Source organism: Aspergillus luchuensis, chromosome 3 (assembly GCF_016861625.1).
Source record: "Aspergillus luchuensis IFO 4308 DNA, chromosome 3, nearly complete sequence".
Lineage (NCBI taxonomy): Eukaryota > Fungi > Ascomycota > Eurotiomycetes > Eurotiales > Aspergillaceae > Aspergillus > Aspergillus luchuensis.
Window position 1 is genome coordinate 4,406,549 of NC_054851.1, and position 23,260 is coordinate 4,429,808.

A 23,260-nucleotide genomic window follows, 5' to 3' on the forward strand; every position below is an offset into this window, starting at 1 on the left:
TGGGTAACTTTTCGAATAAGCCATATTCGCAACGGCGAAGACAGCCGCCTGGGGAAAGTTCACTGAAATATACTGGTAATTTGATGGCAACAATGACATATAGTGATAGTACTTTGATGCATCCAACTGCCGCAGAGCAGCCTCTAGTTTGGCCCCAGCAGTGTAGCAATGCGACTTTCTTTCACACATACAACCTGGTAGTGGTTCTCAACGACCACTTTATGTGACTCCAACCGCGGAAACAAAATAAAGGCCCGCGGAGCGGGGAGAGAAACAGAAGTTACAATATATGCATGCCAGCAACCCCTCACTTGGCTTGCTCTGATCTGATGTCCATATGATGTAGACCGGCGGACGTTGCTAAAGCGTGGTTGTTTACTTGCGAATGAGAACTCTCCCCTGATTGTTGTATCTTGATATAGACTGACCTACATACAGTATTACTAAGATAGCGATATATCGGAGTAGTGTCTGGCTTAGTTCGCATTCGTAAGAGCCTGAATATAGATGATCCATACACTTGTAAGCAGCTATAGTATTATGACTGATACTCATGAGTTATAAATCCCGACCTATTCGGCGGTATCCAAGTAAATGAACGTGAAATATATTCTCGAAATTGAATGTAAGTTTAGCTAATGAGGTCATATGTATTTAGTGTGCAAATAAGATATCAAGAGTCAAGGACGCTCGTGGTGGTTATTCTATCCCAGCGGCTGATGACATTGATTGATCTATGAGACCAAAAAGCAGAGTAAGAGGTAGCTGACTAAGCTTTTGTTCTCCGCTGGGTTTAAGGAGTTTGCTTCGAATGGCTTTTCAGGGCACATGCTCTTTTCCAACACAAACCACATTCATACAACGGTGCCTGGCTGGTGCTGTCAATCCGACTCGAGAAACTTGACATGCATAGACAACAGATTTGATGGCCACACGACATACTGAATAGAGCTTCAGCCGAATCAATGCACATATGGCAAAACCTTATGCTTTTTCCGTATCCCACTGCCTTCCGATGCTGCCTGGTCTCGTCAATGAGCTCTTGCTCCTTTTCCAGTCGCTGGCGTAGAAATTGAATGCGTGCCCTGACTCCGTGGAAGTCGTATATCCCCGCAGAACTATTGCTGAAGTAAGGTGCATCTTCTAGGGCTGGTCCAGTTACACGGCAACATATCAGAGCTTGGTGAAGCTGATGCTCGTTTTCGAGTAACCACCGGGTTTTCAGCTTTTCGTTCAGGCGGTGCGTGAGTGAGATTTCAAGCCAAAGATATCCCGCATATCGCCTCTGAGTATCGCGATCATGGCAGTCCACTGATTGGGCCTTATTAATGTTTAACATCGTCAACGGCATGTGATTGAATACTGTTGCCGTCAGCTTCTTAGACTTATACATGCATCTGATTGCAACAGATACTTATCTCTGGGGAGCATTCACCTGCTGATCTGGATGGGGAAGATAGCAGCAACAGAACCAGGCCATTAAAGAACAGAGTTACTTCTACTGACATCAAAGGGTTGGCTGCTTGAATATATACAGGATGGACAGTAGTGAGATGCAGTACTAGCATTTCACAGAGAATATCCGTTACTAGAACGACGTGTATTCACATGCAATAACCTTTGATCGTGCATCCCACAATGTAAGGATAGCATATGGAATGCATGTATGCATATGTTGCTGATCATAGGAGCTTCCTGTGCGGTTCATATACATTCCCCAGTCATAGCATATCAACCTAACCCTCGCTAAGCCGGGTCGCGTTTTCCTATTGGAGTTGAGAGATCAATGTGGCGTACCTGTTTGGTCACTACCATATAAAGGAGTATAGAATTTTGGATTATTGATCAACTTCAATAGTACAATAGGGCAGGTACAGTTAACGCCGAGGACACAGTATCTGACGCAGAGAACGACCCTAATATCAGGGTTTGGCAGTGTCTGAAAAACCACCACCTGGGTATCCCAGCTATAAGATCAATTCCATCAGTCCTCTGTTCAGTAAGATGCGCACAATTCTAAGCAACTGACGCCTCTAGTGAAATGGCAGATTCGCCAAAACTGCTGCAGTTTCGGCAAAGTAACCGCAGAGATAGGGGTACTAATACCATCGATAAAGTATGCAGGGCAGTCGGCGTAACATCCGGCGAAAGAGAAAAGCCCTATGCGCCTGTAGAAGGCCTTTACGATATTGATAAGAACCAAGGTTCGCATAAAAACTGCTGCAAGTCCTGTATTAGTTTCTGTAAGAGCGTGTAGTGTTGTCGTGGGAGCTATATCTATGATGTTCCAACAAGTGGCCTTACTCCCGGCCCTTCTGTCCATGGCGGCTCTTCCGGCATTGAGGTGGGTTGCGTACAGCATAGGCTTGTCGGGATGACTATATATGCTGACAGGGTCTAGCTGCGTGTTACCCCCATCCCTCACATCGCATGACGGCACTGCGGTCGCGCAACACACATCTACTGCCACCGTTGACACCGGCAGGACCACGGCAGCAGTCGTCACCCAAACTGTATGGGTAACAACACAAAGCCCCGTAGGGTTAACTAACCACCCCGGTGCTGCGGCAACAACCAATCCTGATACACATATGGGACTGAATCCGAAGCCGACGGCCACCTCCGCCATGGAAGCCACTGCAGCATCAACAGTGGATCAGATGACAGGGTCGTCCTGGCGGTCACAGACATTATCGCAAACAACTTCTCGGCCGCCAGAGTCTCAAACACAGCAACACTCATCCCAGTTAGACGAGACAAATCCCGAGACTGGTAAAAATTCGACGGCCCCTCTTCCCGAACATGCCGAATCCTCGTCAAGCCTAACCGCATCGCAGACAACCGGTCCGCAGCCGAACAGCACCGCCGATATTATCTTCACCGACACCACAGCCACCATTCACCTGTTCATCGTCGATGTGGGGGCTATGCCCATAAACGGCAATGACGGCAATCGCAGTAACTCGCTGTTCGAACCATCGCTTATTGTAGCTCAACCAGGCGACACTGTAGTCTTTCGCTTCCACGGACCCTACACGCTCTACAGGTCTGGGGCGCAAGACCCATGCCACGCGCCCCGGCTGAGCCAGAATCCTGTCACAGCGAATGGGATCGTCTCATCCTATCAGGTGCCGGTTACTTCGTGGGAGCCGGTTTGGTTTTCGGCAAGCTTGAGTGATAATCCTCATCAATGTGATAATCAGACAATCTTTGGCCTCAATGTTGGTGGGTATAACACCTCACACAGTTGAACACGGGGGTCCTCTCTGTGAGCCCCGGGAATGTTTGGATCCGTTTTATTGCCGGTTTATTATTCTTTCTTCAGGGCCTAGCACTTCCCTTGCCTAGGCCTGTTCGTCTATGGCTGCTTCTGCCTTAGAGAACCTGGATATGTAGGTAGATAGAAACTATAACTGGTTGTTCCACTGTAATCCATTGATCAGAAAAGTCTTCTCTTCATTGTGTGTACCGTAAGATTCAGAATCGCCTTCCGCCTGTGTTACTGTTCTCTTTTCTTGAGGACCCACTGCCAAGAATGAAACCCGTACGCTAACCAATAACGGTAAGTGTGTTACAGAGGCATAACGAACTGTGGTATCAATTATTCCAGAGCATAACGTCATACATATTTTCTTATAATGTATCCATATTACTAGGTTAAGACTCTGCTAGAGTGTTCGACCGCTATCTATTATTGAAGACATCTTCCATATAAACATCAAGTATCGCAGACCCTCCTCTTGAAAAGGGTCTTCGAAAGAAAGTAGAGACAAGGTAAGGCAAGAAAAGAAAAAGCAAGTATGTTTTGTCGACTATACCATATCGGGGGATCTACCGCGGTTTCCCAGTCATGGAGAGCATCAGAAGAGGATATGGTATCTGGGTGATCTGGACCAAGCACGTTGCGGCGGAGCTCTGCACACTGTTTCACCAGAGCGAGGGCACTTCTAATCGTACCTCGTCTTTTCCATGTAAAGGCCAGATTATTCATGCTGGTAAGAGTAGAAGGATGCTCGGGCCCTAGCACTCGCTTGCGTAGCTCTAACACTTGCACCTCCAGCACTTCTGCTTCCTTCCATTGTCCCTGAATGGAGTATGTTGATGCGAGATTCGCCATGCTGGTAAGAGTAGAAGTATGCTCGGGCCCTAGTACTTGCTTGCGCAGCTCTAACACTTGCACTCCCAGCTCTTCTGCTTCTTTCCATCGTCCCTGAATGGAGTATGTTGATGCGAGATTCGCCATGCTGGTAAGAGTATCTGGGTGCTTTGGCCCTAACACTTGCTTGCAAAGCTCCATTACGTGCACCTCTAGGTCTTCTACTTCTTTCCATTGTCCCTTTTTCCAGTATGTCGATACCAGATTCATCATGCTGGTAAGAGTATCTGGGTGCTTTGGCCCTAGCACTCGCTTGCGAAGCTCCATCACTTGCACCTCCAGCACTTCTGCTTCTTTCCATCGTCCTTGATTGGAGTATGCTGATGCGAGATTCGCCATGCTGGTAAGAGTATCTGGGTGCTCTAGCCCTAGCACTTGTTTGCATATTTCTAATTCCTGCACTCTCAGCTCTTCTGCTTCTTTCCACCGTCCCTGTTTCCAGTATGTTGATGCCAGATTCGCCACGCTGGTAAGAGTATCTGGGTGCTTTGGCCCCAGCACTTGCTTGCAAAGCTCCATTACCTGCACTCTCAGCTCCTCTGCTTCCTTCCATCGTCCCTGATTGTGGTAGGTGGATGCCAGATTGGCCATGCTGGTAAGAGTAGAAGGGTGCTCTGGCCCTAACACTTGCTTGCGAAGCTCTACTACTTGTATCTCCAGCTCCTCTGCTTCTTTCCATCGGCCTTGATTTGAGTATGTTGATGCTAGATTCGCCATGCTAGTAAGAGAAGAAGGGTGCTCTAGCCCTAGCACTTGCTTGCGAAGCTTCATTACTTGCAACCCCAGCTCTTCTGCTTCTTTCCATTGTCCCTTTTTCCAGTATGTCGATGCTAGGTTCGCCATACTGGTAAGAGTATCTGGGTGCTCTGACCCCAGTATCCTCTTGCGTATATCCATTACCTGCACTCCCAGCTCTTCTGCTTCCTTCCATCGTCCGTCACTATACAGACACCTACAGATATTGTCGACCAAATGGATGTATTTATCTTGCTCCTTTCGGAAGTCAGCTTCTGCTATTAGTGAAAGAGCATGCGGTAGGTATTCCCGCCACACCTGCCGATTCCTATGGTCATTATTTGGGAAGACTTCACTCAGTTGGTCAGCAGTCTTTAATAATGGCCGGCTGAACTGTTGGTTTTCTCTCAGCCAGTTCCGAGTCGCAAGATGGACTAGTCGGTGTAGATTGAGAGAACTGTCCCCACTCCCCTCACTAATAAAGGAGAAGGCCTTGAGAAGACCAAGAGCATCGGTTTTATCCTTATTCGAGGTTGGCTGGGGAAGTAAGGCCTGTGGAATGTCACGAGGATTGATGCAGGCAAAGAATGACAGATAGTCCGCTGCCAGCTTATTTAGTTGTTGGATTTGCTGGAAGGAGATAAACCATGTCAGAGCAACAGGGTTCTGGATGTCTTTGTAGCGCATTTCATCCCCAAATTCTTCACTCAGCAGTTCAATCACATGTGGCTCCTGGTCCCGTAGAAGCTGAAGGTAGTCAGAGAGACCAATGCTGTTTTCATTGATGTACGCTGCCGCCTGGGTGATCGCCAGAGGGAGACAAGCCAGCTGCTCAAGAAGGCTCAGAGCTGTAATACGATCATTAAGCAATGTCTTCTCAACCAGTGAGTTCTCTAAAATTTCAACAGAAGTCTTGTGTTCGGCTCAGTGACTGTGATCACATGGGAAGATGCTAGTTTCACAGCTACTTTACGGCTGCGCGTGGTGAAGAGAGTATGGCCCTGCTCACTTTCAGGAAGAAAGTCTGTCAATACTGTATCAGTAGTATTGTTTGTGCTCCACATTCCCATGTCATCTGCATTATCAAAGATAACAAGCCACTTCCCGGCACTCTCCTCGCTAAGATAAGCTTTAACCTTTCCTTTCACCTCTGCTGGTTTTATATCAGTCATTTTAAGCTTCGAGGCGATGTTCATATAGGCTTGTTCCACGCTTTCATAGCTGGTACATGTAATCCAGCAAATCGAGCATTTAGGGTCTCGATTTCTCATGCGGTAGGCCAGTTCAAGTGCAATCTGCGTCTTTCCAACACCGCCTAGTCCGCAGATAGCAATTTTGCTAGGTCCGTTCTGTTGCAGAAGCAATTCTTCAATTCTGGTGATTTCGTCTTCCCGGCCTGCGAACCGTGGGTTCCTCCGGAAGGGGACCATCCAAACTGGCTTCCTCGGATCACGTGATTCCTTGTGGTGAAAAGTAGGAATTACCGACAGAAGTGCCTTAGCGTACGAAGCAGCCGCAAGCGCAGCATATCCTTGCCACTGTTTATTTTTGTGCGAATCACAGTAGTCACAAATGCCGCGAATGACTAGTGATGGGAGTTCGTCCATGAGCCCAGCAGCCTCCATTTCAAAACAGAGTATGTCTAGATCCCGAGCAATGGAATCGCGAGTCTTGGCATCTTTCATGACCTGGTCTCCGGAAGCAACCAAGCCATAATAAATACAAGAGTCATCAGTCCTCCGCTTAGGACGGTTAACTAACTGGGCCTGATCACACGCCGAACAGTCGTGTTCGCTACCCTCATGATTGTATGTTGCTGGGAATAGCCAGTCGTCTTTTGGTCGCGAAAACTGTTCTCCCATCGTATCACAGTTGTGCAGCACACCGTCCAAAATTTCGCTGGTCAGCCTTTTCCCGGTCATGTAATCACTCTCTAATTGAGACACGGCCTTCAACAGCACTTGAGGAGGTTTATTAAGCGACCCGATGTGCTGGAATCGACCGCCGCGTAGTGTCTTGCCGTGGTCATATTGGATAACACCACTTGAAGTGGCAGTTGGCTTGCTGACCACAACATCACCAAGGCGAATATCAGCACTGTGGCTCGGGACTCCACCTCCAATACCCACCATCAACCCGAACCTGATATTCCGAAAGGTAGAGACCATATGTGACACAACACTTGTAGCGGATATCGTCCCATAAACGCCGCCAGGCAGACAGGCCACCACTACATTGTGGCTGCCAACTCTCCCAAGTGTGTAGACATTGTGGTCGGATTCTGGTTGGGGAAGCGGAGGGTGAACGTCGTCCAGCATGGCCTTCGCTGCTGCTAGTTCCAACGGCAAGGCGCAGATCCACGCGACCGTATAGTCGTGGTGCGTGAAGGTCATTTTGTATATTAATCCAATAAAGTGGTGAGACTTTGGTCGGAAGATAGAGGAGGCATTAGAACTGCAGGATTAAATATTCCAAGAAACAGATCTGAGGTTGGAGTTGCAAAGGTCATCTGACACGTGTAACTGGGAGGCTGTCGCGGTTAGAGGGCCAATCATGGTCTCGAGAACGTATAAAAAGCAAAAAGAGGAAGTGGTGTGTATTAATATTGAGCAACAAGGCCAGTTTCTCAACATGATATTCGTAAAGCGCTATAGACAAACCTAGGAAGATCATTTGCTAGTTATCCAGATAAGCTCAAAGTCTAAGCTACAGTTGAGTTCTGAGAGGTTTTATCAGGGCGTAGCTATTACATATCATCTGAAATGATACCTCTGACTTCTTGACACGCAGGGTTGTCCCGATTAGTCATCGAGGTCCTGATCGACATAAAAGCGGGGTGTTGGATCACTGGTGGATCCCGTCGAAGCTCAGAGGCAGGGCAGTGTTCCAGAGTAATCCCAGCATGACGAAAATGCCCCTCTGCACTCAGCTTTCTGGCACCGACAACGTCGATGCACCACTCTAGATATACATCGAAATTGAGCTCGGGTCCTCTTCAAATACCTTCCAGTTACGCTTAATGAAGGCCTTCAACTCTGCAAACATATCCTCAATGGGATTGAGGTCTGGTGAGTATGGAGGCAGGTACAGCAACTTCACCCCGGCGTCGCTGCACATCTGTTCCACGCGCTCGGTATGATGAAATGATGCATTGTCCATTATCAGCACAGATTTGGGCTCCGGCCACCGCCCGCAATGATGAAGCAGCTGCTCCACAAAATCTTCGAATATGGATGCATCAGTAGATCCCTGGAACACACGGGCAAGCATAACACCATCCTCGGCATTCGCTGGCAGTATTTGATATCGCTGTCCGCGATGAAACCGAGAGATTTGCAACGGTGTTACTCCAACAGGGGACCAGGCCGTTCGCCTGAAGCCAACTCGCTTATCGCATCCCGACTCATCGACATAAATAAGGTGGTACGAACGGAATTCAGACTGCGTATTGTCGTTAACGTTGGTTGCCTGTATTGTACTTCTATGTCAGTGTAAGAAATAGAAAGTTCCAGAATTATACAGTGCTGGTAACATACAAAACATCATCATAACTGCCAAGGCGCTAAAGATCTACAAGTGGGGCTTCTAAGGAATTAAAGAGTGTTTGGGGCGGAAGCCGATTTCGAATGTCTCGGTACATATAAAAGATGCTGCCTCCTGCAAAACAGCTTATGCCAGACCTACTGTACTGTGTTTCCTGAGTTGTCAATTCTGCTCTTGGGGGCGGAGCAGACCGCGCCTGTTCTTCTGATCTATAAATAGGCTACATAAACTTGTACAGATCTGTTAAGGCGTTGTCAGACACATTGCACTTTCATGTGAAGTATGACTTGGGCCGCCAGATGTATCTGATATCTTCTTAATACTACGACACCACCCTTCCAAACGAACCATATTCTCGTAACCCCAACGGAAAGTTGTATTGTACCTCACTTGAAACGGACTTTTTAGATATTGGCTTTACAGCTGATCCGGAAACCGGTATCACCACTTCCACTCTTTGATTTCACCAACCCCAACGCGCGTCCACACTAGACGAGGCTTGGCATCAGATGGAAGCATGGCTCGGTGTAACATTACAGTATATAGTGTTGACATGTACTACGTAGGGTGGCATTTAATCGCTTGTCAATTGACATACGACTATATAAATTGAAGGCAAGTGGCGAACTAAGAGGCAATTACTGAACGATCCAGGGATTACAAAGAGTTTACACTATACATAGCTAAGACCAATAGGCTCATACATCTGAGGCCCTTCGTTTCGAAGAAACCAGAAAATAAGCAAGAACAATACATAACTCAAAAATGTGTAAGAGCGGTTTGGCCAAGAGATCTAAATTCCTTCTAGCCGTACAAATCTAGCTACTTTACTATAGCAGTGTGAACTCCGTCACAGCGGCTATGTCCGAGTGTGTAAGGCTTAGGGGGGTCGAGCGGGTCATGCCTTTTTCGGAAAACATCTAACCCCACCGGGACCGAAACCCCGCATCAGAACCGGAATATGATTTATGTGATTTCCAATTACTCACAAGACAAAAGAGTTTTATCTCCCTGTCCAATAACAATGGGGCTTGATGGATTACGCTCACTTTAGGTGGTGGAAGTCTTAATTAGATATCTTTAACCATGGTACATGTCTAGCTAGTAGATAAATAGTGCCAATTCAAAGGCACTGCATCCAATTGAGCTTATTCCGTCCGTCCGATGACAGTGACTCGTGTATATGACCACAGCCCAAGTGCGACTCCTTCGCCTTCATAAAATCTGCTTCCCAGTCTGAGGTTCAGGGCAAGCGATATATATCGACTTAATTTAAGCTGATCTTCCCATATATATCTTGTCATCACCCCACGGTGCTATAGGGAATTGCTTCACTCCACTAGGTAAGCGTAAGTCAAGTTGTTTTGGGATTTCTCAACTGAATGCAATGTAAAGAAAACAATCCAGAAAGCATGTCAGCCTTGGGTTGGCGATTAGCCCTCTCTCGAGCAGTTAAATTCACCGGTATCTATAGGATCGACGAACCTGAAATGATTGCAATGATACCAAGACCTTGTTACAGCTTATTGCTTGTCTGTCCAGTCAATAAAGCATCCGGAACGTCTCATAACCAAGAAGACAAGACTTTCAATGCTGATGACGGAAGGAGGTAATAAGGTCCCAACAGACCATAGGGACTGGTTGTGGTATTATCGCACTCCTGCACTGTTTGCTCAATGGGAGAGCTCGCTCCTTCAGCGAAGTCTAACCAGATCTTGGAGAGCTATACCGGCAGATTTTACCCGTGCAACGTTTGCAACGTGCAAATGCGCTGTGCAGTAGCCATGTTTTTGGAATAACCAATGAATAATTGTAGGACATATCACGCTACAGTGGTTACATTATTGACGGAAGAGTGATTGTCCATCTTAACAAGCGACGCTTGACTTATTATTCTAGCGACAGTTTGAGCATAAAGCGAAGGAAGAACCAGAACAACGTTATCCGTGAACGAGTGAGGGGTAACGCAAAACCAAAGCTTCAAAAGGACAGTTACGGGTTGGTACTGTACATAATAGTATATTACAGCAAGAAATCCAAGGCTAATACTTTATGATAAGTCGAAGGTTAGTGGTCTGATTCACTCTCTATGAAACGTCCAACACGATCACCGCCTTTTCTTTTCCCAACCTATGATACGACCTCTCCGGAGATGACTATCATTGGTAACCGGCGACACAGAAGGACATTTTGGTACTGTCAAAACTGTCAGCCACTCCTTTCCGCGACAAACGAGGTGCATGCCACATATCGGGAGGAGCTGCTCGGGTTTTGAAATACTCCCTCCCACACCGTAAATGGCTGGGCTTTGTACAGTGCAGATCTTTTTTTGGCTTGCAAAAGAGTACTGTGTCCGTAGAGCGCTTTTCTCAAAGAGTTTCCGAATAGTTCTCCCCGAAAGAACGAGGGTCTCTTGAGGCAAGATAGCGTCATGCACATAGAGCGCTATCTCTGGGATCTTCATCTCCCGCTTGTTTGGGCTGACGAAAGTGATTTCTGGGAGGATAATTTTGAATTCACTTGGCTCATAACGATAACCTTCTCGTAGAGACTTAAAAAGAAGATCTTGGAAATATTGAAGGTCGCCTGCATCATCGTTCGTCGATAAAAGGATGTGATGTCGATGAGAGCCTCTGCAGCTGGGCCTCCCGATCTCATGTAATTTTGGTCCCACAAGAACAGGGCAGGCCCCTAGCTCGAAAGCTTTATCGATCCACCCATCGCTCTTGAAAATCGCTCTCCAAAGTATATTTTCTTGGCTTTCGCTGAATAGAAGGGCGTCTGCCAGCTTCTTGGTGGGATTTGGGCTAAGTAATGCCGTTATGAGATCAAAGACTTCCCGTGAAATCTGACTCAAATTAGGCATTTTGATAGAGTGAAGGTATGTATTGGATGAGCAACCGGCAATCTGTAGGGGTTTTAGAGACCTATTCCGAAGACCAGTGACGGGTTATAATGTTGATTTTATACCTTCTAACCAGGCGCCAGGCAGTTAACTAGCCCTCCGAAAAGCGTGGAACCTGCTAGGACGCCTCCAATCAGTTTCTGGGCCTTTCCCTATAATGCATCACATTGCTGGTGTAATATGGGTAGGATTGAAGGGCGAGGAGCATATTCTACTTCGGATCATATCGATGTGTCCTACCCTCAGGGTAAATCTCCTTGAAGTTGTAGGTTTCCTTCATCACCTGTGGTGGACAATTGGATCTACCCATCATTTACCAAGCTTACCCCTTGAATTGTGAGGGAAGAAAAAAAAAAAAAAAAAAAAAAAAAGGTCTAAACAGCCAGTACCTACCCAACATGAAACGATAGGGCCAAGGGGCTATGTCATTGACCTGAGCAATTTGCTCCGAAATAACATAGAACGTACCGGCCAATTCACAGTAAACCCGATTGCTTCACAATCGCCTAGTGCTATTTGATATTGCCTTATCATGATTAACAGTCTGCTCGTAATCTCGCAGCGTTCGATACCCGCCTAATAAGATCCTAGCGTAGGTTGCGCTGGTATCAGGAAATCAGTACGTCTTCTCGGAAAGAGTCAATCTGATTGTTTTGTGATGTGGAACGCGGGGGAAGGATATTCTATGCTATATCTTCATGCCGATTACGGCAGGCTTTGGCTATTTCGAAAGCTTGACTTTGACAGGCAAAGAATTTCGCCTGAACTGATTAATTTACGGAAGCATGGATACAGTAGTTGGTCCTCAGTCACCATTACTGCTGGTTATGATCCGTCGTGGCACGAAAGATACTCGCAGCTCCCGCTTTCAGATTAACCACATAATACGCGAATGGCATGGATTTATCGGGGCAAAGGAACATTCGCTGGTTACTAATCCATATTTGCCCAGCTCTGGCGATCAAAATCAATACTGTACCGGCATGTGTCACCATAATTAAGGGTCCTTCTACATGTACATATAACGTGCCTGATTATCTGTGCCATTTGTGGAGATCAGTCAGTCATCCTCCAGTTTGCTTAACGTCTTCAAAAAATACTACAGTATGTACAACGTTCTGAAAAAAAAAATGAGACAAGACTAGTCCTTGGATGACTTCGCTCGCACATCGCCAGTGTCACAGCGGAAACCCCATTCTGCCAACTTTGGACGCTTGTTCCCGCTTAATGATAGGAGTGAAGCAGACGTCTTCATAGTCCGGGCTAAGACGATGCTGTAGACTGTACCAGCCTCCATATGGTATGCTGCTTCGCTACCTGAGGCGGTCAATCAATCGCAGTGGTCGGTTTCCGCGCGGTAGCCGATCGTAGTCACTGCTGTACTTCCATACTGGCCGGCGGGAAGCCCGGATCTGCAATAAGGTAGATCAGCACTGCATCGGCTATAATACAGACTGTATCGCCAGCGCTATCGACATACATACCATTTGGCGGTCCAGCTGTTCGAAAAGCGCAGTGTTGGATGATTTGAACATTGTGTCGCGCGCCCCGGTGCAGATTACGACCCAAACACCGACTCCGAACTTGCTGAGCTCATGGCATTTCCGGAATATGGTCTCTCGACGACGGGCGACATTGCGTACTCCTGGGATGGTACTGTTTCTTTCCGTCATGTCGGGCAGTTTCTGATTGGAACCCTGCAGGAACGAACAATGCGTTCAACACATGACAGTGCCATACTTTATAGATACCTTTGTGATGAAGGCGCGGTATAAATGAATGATCTAATACTCATATCAGGCATAATCACAAACCCAATCTGACAAGATCTTCTCTTTAGGGTTGCAGCGAGTAGGTGAATCCGCCATCGGTTGCCACAATCCACCGTAGACCGAACGCGGGAGATACGCTAGTCCGTAGCAGGAAAAGCGTATCGCACGTATTACCCTACCCCGATGCGGCATAGCCATGTACTCCGGTCACTCGTACTGGTCGCGGAATAACCATATACCCGAAAGTCTCCACTACGGATCAGAGCGGCTGGGCCGCCTGTGTATGCAGGCAAGTCATACTACCGGGGGGGCAATACACAATCAATTAGTGTTTGACTCATGAGAGGTTACAGCGCATCTTTGGCAAACGTATGCTGAAGAATTACATTTTAGAAGGATGCTCTTGCGTCAGCCCCAAGGCAATTCGTACATCAACAAAGTAGCGGACCTAATAGTTTGGGCAACCTCATGATCTTGCAGGCATGGACGTCTACCTTGAAGGAGCTTTTGTCATGGAGACCTTGTCGAGTGTCATGGAAACAGTACAGCTGGAAACACCTGTTGTGCCGCACCTACAGTATCTGAGGATCATGGGACACATACAGACTCCTTTCGGGGCCCGCTACCGTGTCCTTTGTTCTGTGAGAAATGCTAAAGCCCCTCTCACCTACGTGTCCGAATATAGAAGCATCTCGCATCAGTCACGCCAAAGGTCGCGATCCTGTCGGTTCGAGCGCGAGCTGCATAGCTTTCAGATACCCGCTCTGATGATCTGCGAGTACCACACAGCCCTTCGCCGCAGACAGGCCCGGTACCAAACCCTCCGACCACGCCAGTTGCCGGAATGCGGAGCCAGCCAACTGTCGGGGAACATGCGGCCCGATTTGTTGCCCGACATACGTGAACTTACATGGCCCGCTTCCTGGCGTGCTCCACGCGAACCGTCGTGTCGTCGCGCGGGAACATATTCTCGGCGACATCATGTTGGGCTTCGCAGTATTCCAGGGTTACAGCACTGTGGCAGAGATAACATGCCCCGTTGAGATTTCTGCTGGACTGTGAGAAGGACTTACTTCTACAAAAGGTCTAATAAGAGATATTGACACATTCAATGTACAGTAATCTAGATCCACCATAAGAGTGCCTTTCTCGCGCTCTTTTAACTCTACAGCGACAAAATAAATGTTGTTGTATCATCCTCGAAATTCAAGTGCGTAACAAAACTTGAAATATCATGGTCTACACCCGCTTCGTAGCGCGCCGGACAATTTCCTCCTTCCCCATCTGCCAACAGAGTTGCTCCACCTGTCTCCAGTTAATACCAATCATCGATGCCAGTGGAGACCATATCTGAAATCGAGATCTGGGAACTTGGTCAGCATTTGAGCTTGGAGTCAATTTTGTAGTCTCGGCCTTACTCTTGGTACCAGGAGGCAACTTCATCACGCAATTTGTCATCGTTGTCCACACAACCGATTAACTGCAATGTCAAGATACGAGCTGCGGCGTTTCGGCGAGAATATGCGTCCCAATCGGTCACAGTGATGGAGGGTGATCTAGAGGTCCCAAGCGGGATCGGACTCGGCAACAGCATCGGCTGAGCATGAATCCTGGCCGAGGACACTGTAGGCAGGTCTGCGGCTGGCCGGATTGCGTCGGAATCCAGTGCTGCCCTCGTTGGTGAGGGCGTTACCGGGTCCCTGCCACTGCTCAGCGCCTTCGGATCGGGGCTAGTGCTGCATCCCATCCGTGCAGGACTTGGAATGGTTACGTCTTCAAGCCGAGCAGGGCTGGGTTCATTTTCATCGGGCATCGTGAGGTCTGTTTGCCGAGGCTGCTGCCTTGCGTATGATGAGCTCATGGGATTTGAATAGAGGCCGATAGAAGTTTTTGAAAGCAAAAAGCCTGCGTGTGAATTGGAGCCCTGTAAGTATTGCGGCTGGTGCTTGTTTGTGTAGTCCAGGAGGTATAGATGGAAGCACTTGAATGCATTCGGAGGATTAGCGGGCTTTATATCATTAAAGTCGCCAGGCATCATGCAACCTGAACAATATTATGCTGTACGACTATACACTTTCCATTCTCCACAGACTGTCTTGGTGGACCCACAATTGTCATGTCATTTCCAAACTTCATGAGCCAGCAGTGGATCCTAGCAGCCCTACTGATATGTGTGAGGCTTGGCAGAGCTCAGGGTACTGCGATTAACCTTGATGAATTAGCAGCCGCAAAGATTTTTCGAAACCGGCTATCTGCAGAGACTCTCCCTGCTCTATACATATAAAAGATCAACTGTCACTTGGCGCTTAGACCGGCACGATTTTACCTAACTTGTATGTATTTGCATGCTATCGAAGAAACATCAGCGCCGCAGCTGAAAACAAGTCATTCGAAAACATAGTGACGAGGACTTACCAATACAATATGGTATCTACTGTGGGAAGGCCGGCGCACATCCAGTTTGCACGCAACGGCACCCGAGGAGGACGGCATATGTCTTCACGACCACCCACTGGTCGTCTGACCATAGAAGATGCCCTGGCCCCAATTACATCCACCGCAGCAAAGACCCGAAAGAAGAGGCAAATTGCTACCTTCATATATGCAGGGCTTCTGGCAGCCTCCCTAGTGGCCGACATTTTGGCTCTTTTATTCTTGACCAGACCCCCTGTTCAGCAGGCGGGAGTGGCCACTCTTCATGTGAGTTGGTAACCACTACTGAGCATCTGCAGTGATACAATGTGCAGCAACTGAGTTGGAACATAACTAATCACGTTTCTCAGTTAAACGGGGAGGGCCTCCTGTCCAAGCGCGGCAAGAAGGCCCATACCATGGGCGAGACCTACGTCACAGCATCATCGGCCAGCATAGATGACAATATTGCTGAGACCACCACAGCAGCTAGTAATATGCCTCTCCTCACAGCAACCACGGCTCCTGATCGCCCTGGCATCTTGACAGGTGATACGAGTGAATCCAACTGGATTTCTATCGGTACCCAAGCACTGTGCTTTCAGGCTGGTCCAAGCCGTCGGGTGTGTCATCCGTTCCCGGCAAACCTTTCAACTATTCTGCCTCCTTCCATGCAACTCGTGCTGGGGGACTCTGTTTCACAGTTACAAAACTTTGAGCAGTCGGCTGCTGTTACGGCCAGGAGAGGTGCCCGGTCTGTAATGGCCATTGGTCTGGTACTGATATCTGTTGCCGTGACCCTGGTCCTAATTTTTTCACGGTGGTCGTGGGCTTGTGTGCACAGGCTGAAGTGGCTCATGATGGCAGTTGCCAGTCTGTGCGGCCTGGTATGCTTCACAGTATCCTCCGGTGTTCTAGGCACTCTGCAGTCTTCTATTGAGGAGGAGGTACGTCGTGGCATTCCGGGTATTGCTCGGATGGAATGGGGATCCGCGAGCCGGTATAGCTTAGGGGCCATGTGTTGTGCTATTGTGGCTTTTGGCTGCAGCCTTGCATCCCAGGCTATATAAGCATTCATACTAGGTTGGGGAAAGTGTTCCAGGATATCCGGCCTGTTACACAGACCTTGATTTCTTCGTCTGAAGGGGTGAATGCATGCACTACTTGCTCTTGGTATATGTAGAACGTCATGTCGCGATGCAAACACATGGGGCCACTGCATGGAATATACCCAATCACCCCTTATCCAGTACCAAGGTAGCAATATCATCAGCTTATACAGGATCTATCAAGTGAAATGATGAATCATACTCTCAAGACATGTTCATAGGTGTTAATTATCTGCCCAAACGGCGAGTTGATGGAGCAGGTACTGGTAGGACTGAGTCAGTACTGTAAAATCACACCACTTACAGCAGTGGTAATAACAACGTTTGCATAATCATGCATAGAGTGGGGCCTGTCGGTACATAACATAATTAGACATACCTAGAGTAAGAATTAGGGCGTTCAAGAACATACATTTTATCATAACAAACCTTTTCACTAATTCTGTACAGTTCAGCAGGCTGAGTGGCACGGGAAACTAGGTCAAGCACCGAGCCGAGGGGAGCTTAGCCAGACATAGAGAATCAAGAATAAATTGATATCCGGTGAGACGCTATTCCAAATACCCAGGTGCCCGTACGGACAATTTAATATAGCGAGCAGTCCATAGTATCTGCCCGGGGCGAATTCTGTCTATGTGTACCCTTCACTGATTGTATATTCCCTCCATATTTCTATATCCTGACATTCTATACATTGTATCTGAGAACATCCTCTACGTACGAGAGACCCCGCTGAAAGCCGATTGCATTGGCGCTCCCCACCATTGTGGATAATGTCGTCTTCCAACAATCACGTCCATCAAAGTTGTGAAAGGAATTCACCAAACAAGCACTGGAACCCGAGTGGATTGCTAAACATGAGCGTCGACGGTAGACATTCCGGTCCATCTCAGTGTGATGTATCAACTTCCACGCAGCCGAGATCCATCCCCGACAAGGCCAAAAGGTCTACCCAACAGGAGCCGTCGACAGCCGAAATCCCGAATACAGCCCCGGACCTAGGGTACGCTGAACAGCATAGGCGTCACGATAGCCATTGGACACCTGCGGATGATTCAAGATTACTCGCTCTGCGTCGTCAAAACACACCCTGGGCCACTCTCGTGAAGAAAATGCACCCCAAGCGAGCGGCAGCTTGCCTTGTACGCTGTGCCTATCTCGAGAATCGTCAAGAAGAGTGGCTCCAGAATAGACTGAGGAATAGCTCTTGAGCTAAGCATAGAAACAGCAAGCATGGTCTAAGGAGACGAAAAGGGCGTGATACGGCAGGCTGGATGGGTACCGTACTCGTTGAGCCCGGTATGCGGCGCATTATTGGTCCAGAAGTACAGTTCCGGCATTTGTTGAGCCAGCTAAGCCTTGTATTCACCCAGGGACGAAGCAGGTACGGAGAAGTTACGGCAGGATCGCAGTGGAGTGATTTGTATCTTTCCAATTATACGGCCGGTCCAAGCTACTGCTGGGTTTCTAATGTAATGGGGGGGAAAAGCGAAAGAAAAGAAAATTAGTCGGGTTTCAAGCCGTTGCAAAGACAGAATTTATTCTAAACTGAACGTTCATATGAATACAGTACTGAGAGAAGCTCGGCAGACTTCTCACCGGAGAGATAGCCAGGGTAGAGAAAGGTAGGCTCCACATTACTTTAAAACTCCGAGAACTTGTGCTGCAAAAAGATACTTTTTCCTTTACTGTAAGGCGCCCCTGGCTGGTACAGCGGGGTACAATCAGCGCCTATTGATTGTTGGGTTTGGATATCATAATTGTCTTCCCAAAGATATATAAGAGCTACATGAAACACGGACGGCAATGGGCAAGTTCGGTTCAGAGTAAGCTCTGCCGCCCATTGACACTAGAAGCATGCTTATTATGCATTCCTAGTGAGTAGTAAAGCGGTGTCATGGGCATAACATTTCTTTCTTCCTCGAGGAATGGTGTTGAGGTACCACCCTTGCCCTTCCATTTCGGAGCTCATACCGGATGAAGATACTCTAGAGTTGTACCGACAACACGAGCTCGCTGGCCATGGCGAGACAGGTTTAAGTGGATTGAGTCTGAAGGAGAAGCAGGTTATTGAGCGGCTCCAGGCCCGGCAACAGGACCTGCCGTTACTGAACATGCTTCTTCAGGCGCTGCGGATTCCTGGGCTCCGTCCTGGGTTCATGGCGGGAAACATCAACCGATTGCTGCGTATGAAATGCCCACATGTAGGAAACCCGCAACATCCCAAATGTTGCAGATCAACCAGAAATGCAGACTGACATAGTGCAAGGAGCATGCGCATTACATCCAGCACATCCTGAATGTCTGGGCCTATATCATGGGCCCCCAACATGTCTCCGATTTGGATGCCGAATCTGTTCGGCTGTTGCAGGGCCGGTCGCCGGTATGGTCTACCACTGACCACGATTTTATCAGGCGCCTCCTGTCGATAGGCGTACTCTTTCCGGGAGTGACAGACCCAGAGAGACGTGCGCTCCTTGCCCGTCGGCTTCTTTCTGTAGCGACTATCATTCCGTCGCTACGCACGTTTATGGAGGATACGAAATATCTCCTGCCGTGTGCGCTGGCATTGCGAAGGCTCATCCCAGATGCTCCTGGGGATACAATCCAAACTTGCCTCTGGCACTATTACAGCGCACCCGAACCGCATACAAAAAATGGCCGAGCGACGTTCCTCCACGCATACCGACGGTTATGGCTATTCACCATGCGGTGCTTCCCCCATCTGGTCAGCATCATGCCTCTACGCGACCGTCGTGGAGCAGCAAGACGCGTCCATCGATCGCGGGAGAAATCTAAGCGCTGTTGGACGGCCCTGGCTCATCTTGCGTGGTCGCAGGGCTTTCGTACACCCAAAATTGCTGCGATACTCCAGCAGTGGGGGTTCCGACCAGTTCAATGTCAACGCCAGGGACACTTCCAAGAGCCCCACTTAACCCGAAATGGGACAGGCCCCTGGAAGCTGCGCCATCGGTGCGGCATGCCCTCTGAAATGGCTTTTTTGCAAAGTCAGCCGTTCCTGACGCTGCACAATATAGACACCCACCGGGATTGTGTTGCAGGAGAGGACCTAACTCCATATGCGGTCGCTCGGGACATCTTTCAGGCGTTCCTTGGCAACCTTCCAACCTTATCCGAACCGGTCGCAAATGCGTCCCTGCACACGTACAAGGCCCGAAACAAGGAGCATAGATTCCTTCCATCTCAGCATGTTGCCACCTTTCATAGCCCAGATCACAGTGTGCATCTCTTATCCCCCTCCATGTGTCACGAGCCAAGGAGGGTCCTCGCCACCAATGGCAGTCACCTGGAAACGGATAGGCGGAGGACTAGTGCCGAGCCGCTGCTGCACGATGTATGGCAGAATGGTAACACACCCGGGCAACGAATCGATTACAGCCCGTCTAGGTATGGTTCCCCAGCCGCCTCATCACATGGTGAGCCACCCAGGAGGCCGCTCTTTGATTCGGCGGAGCTGGTACGGATAGGCGACAGTAATCCCTTCAGTTCATCCAGCACACGAATAAATTCTCCCCACCCCCAACATACACCAGTACACAAATGTCCTCCAACCGCGGTGGCACCGGTTGCTGGCCCGTCGCACTCTCGGCTCGGGCTTCTAGGGTGGAAGACTCGGAAGAGGCCGCAAGACCTGTCATCGCCAGGATCATCAGGAGCAGAGGGTAAAGGCATTCTGTACGAGATGGGAACACCGGCAACTGTGTACTATTTGCCTTTGCCCCGCGCGCGTCGCCTTTTTAAGCAATACCTTGACAGCCATCCTCACTTCGTCTATGCAAGACTGACTTCTACAGGGCACCGCCTAGTTGATCCAGCAGCCGTTCCTGGCCATCTGAGACATGCTGTGGTGGTTGCCGGTCCCAAGCAATTAATGTCCCTATGTGATGAAGATAATGCGCTGATGGAAGACAAGGACGAGCACTGTGCACAAGATGCGCAAGCCTAAGAACATCATATCATGAACAGTGTCCGAACACGAAATTTAATTTATGCTGATTGCATGCGTTTTGAGCTGTACAGTGGTCCATGTACATGTAATCAGCAGATTTCGCGTCTAGCAGGTCTCACACCCACAAGCCTGGGTCGTTCCTTTGGATACGTACTCGGATTTGCAACGCAATGTAATTTTTATTCTTTATATTCATCATTTTACCAAGAGAAAGCTGGTAACAGTATACGTACTATTGAGAGAACCACCTGGACATGGTCGACACTAGATACACTAATAGGTAGTACACTAGACCCCAATAAGGGCGATTTAGTCGTGCCTTGTCCGTTCTTCAGTGGAACAGGCTCGGCGGGGTTAGGAACAAGAGATGATTAGGTGTATTCAATGATACAGCCAGTGTTGAATTGGGCGCTAACGACCTGCCATTCTAGCTCACATTGCTTCTCGTATGACTATTGTCCATGCAGAGGTCTCTTGTGGCACCCCTTTCGGGATAGCCATCACTGCGCATTTCCGTCTGCTTGGGGCCGCAGAAGTTGCTATTACAGCCATCACCACAGAATGGACGATCGGTGGTCAGATGCAGAGGTCATTATATTGATTTACTTCATATCTCGCGGTTTCACTGATCTTGCTGTCTCACACATCCTTCACGTTCGTGGTTATCGGCGTCCACTTTCAGCGGTTTGGCAGATGCTGCAGGTGATCCTAGAGCAATGCCCCTATCTTCGGACTACGACTGGACGCTGGGATATTGACCAAGTCGATTGGTGGATTGATTCATTAAGCCTGGAGCACGAGGCGGTCAACTGGCTTATCTCGTGTACGGAAATTGATGCAGCTATTGCTGAGGAGGTATGCGAGACATAGACCATTCTGGTGCGCGGCTGACCGAATGAATGCTAGCATGAGTTACTGGAAACGATACTGGAAATCCTTGGCTACATCTGTTGGCGGTCCCCATCAACTACTACGTCGTCCGATCAAGGTTCAAAAGGCACTAACTGCTGCTCACACCTACGCTTCCAAGAGAAGGAGCATAACAGCATATAAGAAGCAATGTTTATGCACCTGGTCAGGTGTAAAAAGCCTATATGCCTTCGTTCCCGGGAATACTGTGGCCGTCGCCGGGACTGCTTTGATTTTGATGATATTTTTGCTATTACCGCCTCTGCCAGCTGATTTCTATGGTCACGTATGTACATTATGTACCGTTGGAATGTTATAAATGATTGCGGAAATTATTGTGTTACGATTGACAGGTAGTGCCTCTGCTTTGACTCCAGGTCGTACCTGGCATTTGAACTAGAAGTGCGCGGGCTCGTTGCCTAACTTTATGGAGAAGAAATCTGCGTACTCTTGATCAATCTGTCGCAGAGCTTCTGCGAAAGCTGCGTGGGCTCTCTGAAGCCTAGTGTAGTTGTCGTCAAGCCGGTTCAGTGCGAGCTCGAGATCTTCAAGTGCGGTGCAGAGGAGGCTCGCGCTGGATACTGCTGGTGACCCAAACACGCTCCGTCGCCGCCAGATTGACCGTCTGCTTTGCTGGGCAGTAGCTTGCTGAATTTGCTGAAGACACACGCGCAACTGCCGTACAGAGTCATGACTGAGTAGAATGGACGCGATATCGGCCTGAAACAGAATGGCGGCGCGCCGTACTTTCCGGTAGTAGGCGTTTTCCGCTCGGAGGTACGAGGCCTCGTAAACCGCGCGTATCAGTTGTTCCCGTTCGTTGGCTGATTCTTTCTTCGCCCACTGTAATCGACAAGGCATCAAATCGATGGCAGAGCTGTGGCCACCGTGTTGTACGATCTGGAATTCCACTGATGTAGGTCGGTCAGGATGATCCCAATCGCCCCAAGTACTAGATGACCTGGTCTGTCGGCGGAGGGAATGTATCCAGTTGAGCCCAGAGGAGAGAGGATGCATGGAATCGTCAGGTAGAAGGCTTGGCAGGGAGCTTAGTAGAAGCAAAGTCCAGAGTCCGGTCACGCACTTGTATAGAAATACCTGATCTCCTCGCCGAGCCTCGCGTCCAAGAACGCGGTGCTATAACATATATGTCGCCAGTTACTCATTGTTCATGCCGCTTTCCACTGCAGATCGTTATTCCAAGACCGCCCCTTCTCCGTTTAGTGTATGAGTTGCAGGATCAAAAGCTCTACCGATTTAGGATAGAGTTGACTTCTTAGAGTACCTAGACAACTTAGTCTCTCTCCCGAGCGTGTGAATGCGAGACATAACTATACTCTCAGGACCTATGAGTTAAACGCCAAGAATTACCACTCCTACAGCTACTTACAGGTATCTTTCAACCTATATCTTATAGTTGAGAAGGCACTCTAGCACCGTTTTGTACACCTTGATCCGGACTATTCTACACTTGCCAAGTATGATTTGGTCACGATAATAGGCGCTATTAAATGCAATAAGTGGGTCCTGTGTTCTCCTTTATCTAATTAAAAGGGCACTGCTAGAATAAAGCGTCATTGCGGCCAAACCCGCGTTCCCCAGAATCAAACCACTTGGATGCTGTATTAAGATAGTACTTATCCTTTATCCTATTTCCTTTCACCCCAGCCTCCCAGTTCCCCCATCCTAGCACCCTACTCCTCCCTTACCGTCAGTTTCCAGGTCGAACAGAACCAGCATCTTACCCTA

The 23,260-nt window shown here is 48.5% G+C and overlaps 11 protein-coding genes across 11 annotated transcripts; 6 read left to right on the top strand and 5 right to left on the bottom strand.

The window, feature by feature from the left end:
* Positions 1-2,279: 2,279 nt before the first annotated feature.
* Positions 2,280-3,251, top strand: AKAW2_31485S (uncharacterized protein; the record flags this gene model as incomplete). The annotated part of the gene is made up of 2 exons (XM_041688116.1): positions 2,280-2,344; positions 2,402-3,251. 2 exons carry the CDS (start codon positions 2,280-2,282, stop codon positions 3,249-3,251), a joined length of 915 nt encoding a protein of 304 aa, XP_041541932.1.
* Positions 3,252-3,718: 467 nt separating this feature from the next.
* AKAW2_31486A (uncharacterized protein) lies at positions 3,719-5,578 on the bottom strand (the record flags this gene model as incomplete). The annotated part of the gene is made up of 1 exon (XM_041688117.1): positions 3,719-5,578. The coding sequence occupies one exon, from the start codon at positions 5,576-5,578 to the stop codon at positions 3,719-3,721; it is 1,860 nt and encodes a 619-aa protein (XP_041541933.1).
* A 206-nt stretch (positions 5,579-5,784) lies between these two features.
* Positions 5,785-7,284, bottom strand: AKAW2_31487A (uncharacterized protein; the record flags this gene model as incomplete). Its single annotated transcript, XM_041688118.1, has 1 exon — positions 5,785-7,284. One exon carries the CDS (start codon positions 7,282-7,284, stop codon positions 5,785-5,787), a length of 1,500 nt encoding a protein of 499 aa, XP_041541934.1.
* A 5,368-nt stretch (positions 7,285-12,652) lies between these two features.
* On the bottom strand, positions 12,653-13,012 carry AKAW2_31488A (uncharacterized protein; the record flags this gene model as incomplete). The annotated part of the gene is made up of 2 exons (XM_041688119.1): positions 12,653-12,751; positions 12,824-13,012. The coding sequence occupies 2 exons, from the start codon at positions 13,010-13,012 to the stop codon at positions 12,653-12,655; spliced, it is 288 nt and encodes a 95-aa protein (XP_041541935.1).
* A 581-nt stretch (positions 13,013-13,593) lies between these two features.
* Positions 13,594-14,154, top strand: AKAW2_31489S (uncharacterized protein; the record flags this gene model as incomplete). Its single annotated transcript, XM_041688120.1, has 1 exon — positions 13,594-14,154. The coding sequence occupies one exon, from the start codon at positions 13,594-13,596 to the stop codon at positions 14,152-14,154; it is 561 nt and encodes a 186-aa protein (XP_041541936.1).
* Positions 14,155-14,350: 196 nt separating this feature from the next.
* On the bottom strand, positions 14,351-14,972 carry AKAW2_31490A (uncharacterized protein; the record flags this gene model as incomplete). The annotated part of the gene is made up of 2 exons (XM_041688121.1): positions 14,351-14,474; positions 14,530-14,972. 2 exons carry the CDS (start codon positions 14,970-14,972, stop codon positions 14,351-14,353), a joined length of 567 nt encoding a protein of 188 aa, XP_041541937.1.
* Positions 14,973-15,535: 563 nt separating this feature from the next.
* On the top strand, positions 15,536-16,593 carry AKAW2_31491S (uncharacterized protein; the record flags this gene model as incomplete). Its single annotated transcript, XM_041688122.1, has 2 exons — positions 15,536-15,811; positions 15,895-16,593. The coding sequence occupies 2 exons, from the start codon at positions 15,536-15,538 to the stop codon at positions 16,591-16,593; spliced, it is 975 nt and encodes a 324-aa protein (XP_041541938.1).
* An 896-nt stretch (positions 16,594-17,489) lies between these two features.
* On the top strand, positions 17,490-17,843 carry AKAW2_31492S (uncharacterized protein; the record flags this gene model as incomplete). The annotated part of the gene is made up of 1 exon (XM_041688123.1): positions 17,490-17,843. The coding sequence occupies one exon, from the start codon at positions 17,490-17,492 to the stop codon at positions 17,841-17,843; it is 354 nt and encodes a 117-aa protein (XP_041541939.1).
* Positions 17,844-18,560: 717 nt separating this feature from the next.
* Positions 18,561-20,599, top strand: AKAW2_31493S (uncharacterized protein; the record flags this gene model as incomplete). Its single annotated transcript, XM_041688125.1, has 2 exons — positions 18,561-18,836; positions 18,902-20,599. 2 exons carry the CDS (start codon positions 18,561-18,563, stop codon positions 20,597-20,599), a joined length of 1,974 nt encoding a protein of 657 aa, XP_041541940.1.
* Positions 20,600-21,295: 696 nt separating this feature from the next.
* AKAW2_31494S (uncharacterized protein) lies at positions 21,296-21,655 on the top strand (the record flags this gene model as incomplete). The annotated part of the gene is made up of 2 exons (XM_041688126.1): positions 21,296-21,457; positions 21,509-21,655. The coding sequence occupies 2 exons, from the start codon at positions 21,296-21,298 to the stop codon at positions 21,653-21,655; spliced, it is 309 nt and encodes a 102-aa protein (XP_041541941.1).
* Positions 21,656-21,907: 252 nt separating this feature from the next.
* AKAW2_31495A (uncharacterized protein) lies at positions 21,908-22,528 on the bottom strand (the record flags this gene model as incomplete). Its single annotated transcript, XM_041688127.1, has 1 exon — positions 21,908-22,528. One exon carries the CDS (start codon positions 22,526-22,528, stop codon positions 21,908-21,910), a length of 621 nt encoding a protein of 206 aa, XP_041541942.1.
* Positions 22,529-23,260: the final 732 nt, after the last annotated feature.